This window comes from Saccopteryx leptura, chromosome 2, assembly GCF_036850995.1.
Source record: "Saccopteryx leptura isolate mSacLep1 chromosome 2, mSacLep1_pri_phased_curated, whole genome shotgun sequence".
NCBI classification, from domain to species: Eukaryota; Metazoa; Chordata; class Mammalia; order Chiroptera; family Emballonuridae; genus Saccopteryx; species Saccopteryx leptura.
Window position 1 is genome coordinate 348078983 of NC_089504.1, and position 6107 is coordinate 348085089.

Consider the following 6107-nt stretch of genomic DNA (forward strand, 5'->3'; position numbering starts at 1 on the left):
GCATGAGCTGCACCAAAACCAATCCCAATCTTTCTAAGAATCCGTTCAGCAGCTCAAACCACAATGGCAGTTACAAGGGAAGTCTCATTTCATTAACACAAAAGTTGATAGCTTTCTAAACCAATATATAGATCTAACACTGGATGATACAGAGCAGTCCACCCATCAGAAATGTAGGAACTCAATATCTAAGTTTGGAAGTTTCATCCATTGGCCTAGAACTCATGCACCAATGCCTATACCTCATACTTAGAATTCTCACATGGACTTGAGAGCAAAGCTATTTTCTATTCTCACTGACAGTGGTCTGCACACAGGCTTGAGACACCAAGTGCACCTAAGAGACCAACCAGGGAAACAGGAAAACTTCAAACAGAAATGTCCAACTGATTGTGGGCCTACAATACCTCACATCTTTTGTATGCATGAGAGTGAAGGGGTGGGGTCCTGGTACACAGAAAGAGTAATAAACAAGGTGGTCAAAATGCAACGTCAACTTTTTGTCCCAAAGGCCAAACATTTCCAGCAACGTCCCTGTGGGAGGTAATGGTAGACAGCCATTTTTAAAAGTTGGAAAAACTTTAAAAGCTGGGCCAGGGTAGGAGAGGTGGAGACATGGTTGCAAATCATCTCGGAACTAACCAGTGGAGAAGTTTCAAGGGGAATGAATTCAGAGGGAAAGCTGTTTCCCATAATTAGCTCTGACCTAATGAGTCATGTCACACCTTTAGCCCCAATTCTCTGCCTTTTTATGAAGACCGTATCATAAGAATTCCCTTTAATTACAATAAAAAGGAAATGAAGCAAAAAGGGACGTTTATCAGCAGACCCCGGTTGGTCTCACCTCCCTGCGTCCAGCTCCCGGCTGGCAGAGCCTCCCACGTCTGTCAAGCTCGCAGCTGAAGCAGCCAGCTCTCCAGAAGGCCTCTTGCTGGCCCCATACCCGCCACCCGAGCCACCGTTGCAGCTCTTCGTGCGAAAGAGGCGACTGAGGCGGATTTTGAGAGAGCCCTTCAGGGAAGGGCCCGCGAGTGGCCGGAGGGACCCCAGAGGAGGCGGGGGTGGGGGGGGGCTGCTGCTCCCCTCTACTCGAGCGCCCCGGAGGGACCAAGTCCTGCAGCGGGAAGGGCGCCGGGGGTAATTCAGGGCCTGGGGGCTGCAGCAGAAGCCGGCCGCCCCCTCCTCCGCGGCCGGGGCTGCTGAGCTCCTCTTCCGAACAGCTGTTAGTCTCCAGGCTCTCGGCCTCCGACTCCAAGCCCTCCAAGACCAGTAGCGCGTCGCTAGTTTCCGTCGGGTCCTCCCCGGCCTGCGGGGCGGCAGCCGGCGGCGGGGGCTGCGGAGGGGGCGGCTGCGGGGGGCAGGGGCAGGGGCAGCAACCCGCACCAACCGTCTTCACCCCCGGCCCCGCCGAATGCCCGAGCCCCAGAGCTGCCAACTGCGCCTCTAGTCCAGCCGCCGGGCCCCAGGTCCGCTCGAGCGCCAGCCCCGGGGGCAGGGCCTTGGGGTCCAGGGCACAGCGGTGCCGGGGACATAACAGTTCCGAGGGTCCCGGCTCCGGGGCCGCCTCCGCGTCCTCCTCCTCCGGAGGCCGACCCACGTTGCGGAACACCATCAGCTGCGGCGGCCGGGGGCCCCGCGTACCGGGCCGCGAGAGAAAGGGTGGCGGCGGGGCGCCATGGCCCGGGGGCGGCGGCGGCGGCGGGCCTGGCTCGGGGGCCGCCTCTCCATAGCCAAGGAGGCGGCTCAGGACGCGGTACGAAGCGGCAGCCGCCGCCGCCTCGCCATCCCGGAGCTCAGTCCCCTGCATCGGGGAGAGGAAGGGAGGGCGGGCGGCTAGGAGCCGGACTGGGGTGGGGACTAGGCCGGGCCCCGCCGGAGCCCCGCCCGCCGCGGGCCCCGGAGCGACAGCACTAACGGCCGCCGCGGCCTCTGCCTCATAGAGGGGGGCGGGGGACGCGCGGAGCCCAGTGCGAGCCCAGGCCGCGCGCCGCCGCCGCCGCCGCCGCCGCCGCGGAGGACCGCCCCAGGATGGCATCACTTCCGGTAGGCTGTGGCCACGCCCCTTTCCCTAGGGCGTGCACGCACCGGCCTCCAGGAACCGTGACGTAGAGCGTAGCCTGGTCCGCTATTGGCGGTGAGCTGCTCATCGCCTGGTCGGTGGTCTCCTGACCCGACCTTTGCTTTTCACTTCCCGGGCGCGCTCAGGCCGAAGCCACCCTTCCTGGTAAAGTGGAGCTTTTTTGAGACTCCTTGTCTGGTCCTGTGAGAGAGCCGCTGGCCTTGGGAGTAATTCTGGTTCTAGTCTCGCCTATGCCGCCTGCAATGTGTGACCGAGGCGGAGTCATTTCTTCAATGATAAGCTGTATCACCCGTGGCAGCCAGTCAATATTTATGTAATGACACATGAGTAATGTGGTCTAAGACTAAGAGATGTGCTAATAAATGTTGTAACAGCTGACTCGGGGGGGGGGGGGGAAAGGAGCTACGTATATGCATATACAGTATAAGTACTTAAGTTTATCATAAATTTGGCTGATGTAAAAGATGTATAGCACACCAATTTACAAAAGACAATAATATACAATCGCAAATTCCGTGTACCCAATTGATTCTTACAGAATGCTTTCATTGATTTTTGCCAAGTTCTTGAATGGGTAGCCCTGTGGTTTCAATTGACCAAGGAGTGTAATTGTGACATTAATGTTGGTTAATATTTTCATCTATGTTAATGTAAGAGGAAAGTAAAAAAAGTCTTGTCAATGGGAATGACTTCTTTTTTTTTTTTTTTTTTTTTTTTTTTCTTTTTGCATTTTTCTGAAGCTGGAAACGGGGAGAGACAGTCAGACAGACTCCCGCATGCGCCCGACCGGGATCCACCCGGCACACCCACCAGGGGTGACGCTCTGCCCACCAGGGGGCGATGCTCTGCCCATCCTGGGCGTCGCCATGTTGCGACCAGAGCCACTCTAGCGCCTGGGGCAGAGGCCACAGAGCCATCCCCAGCGCCCGGGCCATCTTTGCTCCAATGGAGCCTTGGCTGCGGGAGGGGAAGAGAGAGACAGAGAGGAAGGCGCGGCGGAGGGGTGGAGAAGCAAATGGGCGCTTCTCCTGTGTGCCCTGGCCGGGAATCGAACCCGGGTCCTCCGAGGAATGACTTCTTAGCTCAATCAGAGAACAATCTTCAGACAGTAAACGTGTCTGCAATTTTTATTCTGTTCACAATGTAACAGCTGCAGATACACAAGTTAAATCTGACCTGACCAGTGGTGGCGCAATGGATAAAGTGTGTGGACCCAGAACCCGAGGTCACCAGTTGGAAACTCAAGGTCACCTGCTCAATCCCTAGTCAAGGCACCTATGAGAAGTAATCAACGCCCAACTAAGTGGAGCAACAAGTTGATGCTTTTCTCTCTCTTTCTCTCTAAAAAAATAAATAAGTAAACAGCTAATTAATTTATTTTAAAATATTTTAAGTTGAATTATTAACATTTTCTCCATCACTGTTTAAAGTCTCAAAAATCAATGAAACACTAAATTTGTACTGTTTCCCCATTTCCGTGTTGTAAATATTCTCATCATGGCTGACTTCAATCTACCAACCTGGCTTGACTGAACATGGTTAGAAAGAGATGAGCAGTAGCTTCATTATGCTTATGCAACAACATAACCCCAAGAACACAGATAACTAATAATAGTACAATTATTAGGAAGTGGTGAGTTCTGAGAATTTATTACCTTTGTTTTTAATATTTCATTATATATTTGTATAATTTAGTTTTAACAGTAACTGTTTAACAACTGGCTTGCAGAATTTCTGAAATTGTAGAAATTGGCTCTCACAAACCTGTATGAACCAGGTCCATAGCCCCAGTTTTTTCATCTGCAAAACAGATAAGAATTGCTGCTTTGTTTACTTGTAGGCATGTTGTGAAGATAAAAGATCAAGATTGTGGCAGAGGTCGGACTGGAGGCAGAGAGAGCAGTGAGGAAACCATTGCAATGAGAGGTGTTTAGGGGTGCAAGGGATAAGGAGGAAGGAGCAGCCAGCAGAACTTAGCAACTGCTGATCTGACCCTGCCTTTCTCTGGCCTCATCTCCCACCAAGCTCCCCCTTCCCTCTCCCCTGCAGTTCTACTAGCCCTGTGTCAAATTTGTGTACCTATGGACATTGCATAAGCTATTCTGTTTTCTTGAAAAGCTCTTCGTCTCTTTTTTTGCTTAGTCAAGTTCATACACTCTTCAGATTGAACGCCTTACTACCTCAGAGATATCTCCATGTTGAGCACCAGGACCATTCCTTTGTTGCACTCCATTGCACAGATATAATTTGTCATCTATCTGTGGGGTTATTTGATTAAATCTGTCTTCATTACTAAGCTGTCAGTCCATGAAGGTAGGGCCCACATTTGCCCATCATGGGATCTCCAGTGCCAAGGACTGTTCTGAACACAGAGTAGGCCCTTGATAATAAGCATTGAATGCTTGTTCAACCTCACACCTTGTAAGAAGCTCCTGATACAAATTCATCTCATTCAGCACAACAGAATTAATATTCTTCCTTGTCCATGAAGAAACTGAAACTCAGCTATTCACCAAAGATCACACAGTTCAAAAAATTGCAGTGGTATTCAAAACCAGCCAGCTCTGTCTGATGCCAAACGTTTTATTCTCTACCCTCTCTCCCTCAGCTACCTCTCAAGCATCATTGGGGTTTCTAGAGAAAAGAATAGAAAAAGGATTACAGGGCCTGACCAGGCGGTGGCACAGTGGAAAGAGTGTCGGACTAGGATGTGGAGGACCCAGGTTTGAGACCCTGAGGTTGCCAGCTTGAGCGCGGACTCATCTGGTTTGAGTAAGGCTCACCAGCTTGAGCCCAAGGTTGCTGGCTCAAGCAAAGGGTCACTCAGTCTGCTGTAGCCCCCCAGTCAAAGCACATATGAGAAATCAATCGATGAACAACTAAGGAACCACAACAAAGAATTGATGTTTCTCATCTCCCTCCCTTCCTGTCTGTCTGTCTCTATCTGTCCCTCTCTCTGATTCTGTCTCTGACACATGCGCGCGCGCACACACACACACACACACACACACACACACACAGGATTGCAGGACACCTGTCCCTCTCTCTGACTCTCTGTCACACACACACACACACACACACACACACACACACACACACACACACACACACACAATCTCAGAACACCTGAGGCCCAAGAATTCCACCTAAATTCCCTGGCTGTGTCTGGAAAACTCTGGCCCCAGAATAGACTTCCCTGGGGAAATGCAAGGTCTGTAGCTCTGCAGCGCCCTCTGCTGTCCATCTACTTTCTTGGCCCTGGAGGGAAACTGTCTGCTACCTGGGATATTGCTACGTGTCCATAGTACACGCAGGCACAGGGAAATGCCCACAGGCTTTTTCTAAGGCAGGGCAAGAAATGCTGCCTTTCTCCATTTTCTTAAATGTTCAAGCCTGTAGCCCAGGTTCTAGAGAAAATATTGAAAGTTAAGATCCAAGCAAAGGAAGTATATCTTTGTATGAGTTGAATTGGTGTGTGTTTGGTGAGTGGGTTTTGTGTCTACCTACACCTCGTTCACTGAAGGCTATATTAGTGGTCCCCGCTGTGGTAGGACCCTAGTTTTTAAGGTTTTTGAAGTACAATTCAGATCATCTAAACCAGTCCTGAGTTTCACTTAAGTCACTCAGTCGTGGGCCGGGCTTTAGGGTGCATTGATGAGTGTGACAGGCTGTCCCTGTCACACTGGAGCTTGCTATCTCATTTGAGCCCCAATCATGCCATTTCCTGGATGTATGACCAAGAGCAAATAGTTAAATGTCTTTGAACCTGTGTTTCATTTGTAAAAGTAGGATAATAATAATCCCCCTTGATGGGGCTGTTGTGGGGATTAAATGGAAATTTCCATGTAACTGCTAAAACACTATACAAATGTTAGTTTTTATTACTATTAAAAGCTTCTTGAGGGAAAAAAACAACTTACTATTATGTCTTCTTTTTAATTTTTTTTATTGATTGATTTGAGAGAGAGAGAGGAAGGGGGAGAGAAAAAGAGAAACATCAATTTGTTGTTCCACTGATTTATGCATT

General features: G+C 50.4%; 1 protein-coding gene across 1 annotated transcript in view; it reads right to left on the minus strand.

The window, feature by feature from the left end:
- The window catches only part of SOCS7 (suppressor of cytokine signaling 7), a 35030-nt gene extending 33002 nt beyond the window's left edge, over window positions 1-2028 (minus strand). The window contains 2 exon segments of the mRNA XM_066364384.1: window positions 845-1072; window positions 1074-2028. Coding sequence (XP_066220481.1) covers window positions 845-1072; window positions 1074-1807 — 962 coding nt within the window. The 5' untranslated portion in view covers window positions 1808-2028.
- Window positions 2029-6107: the final 4079 nt, after the last annotated feature.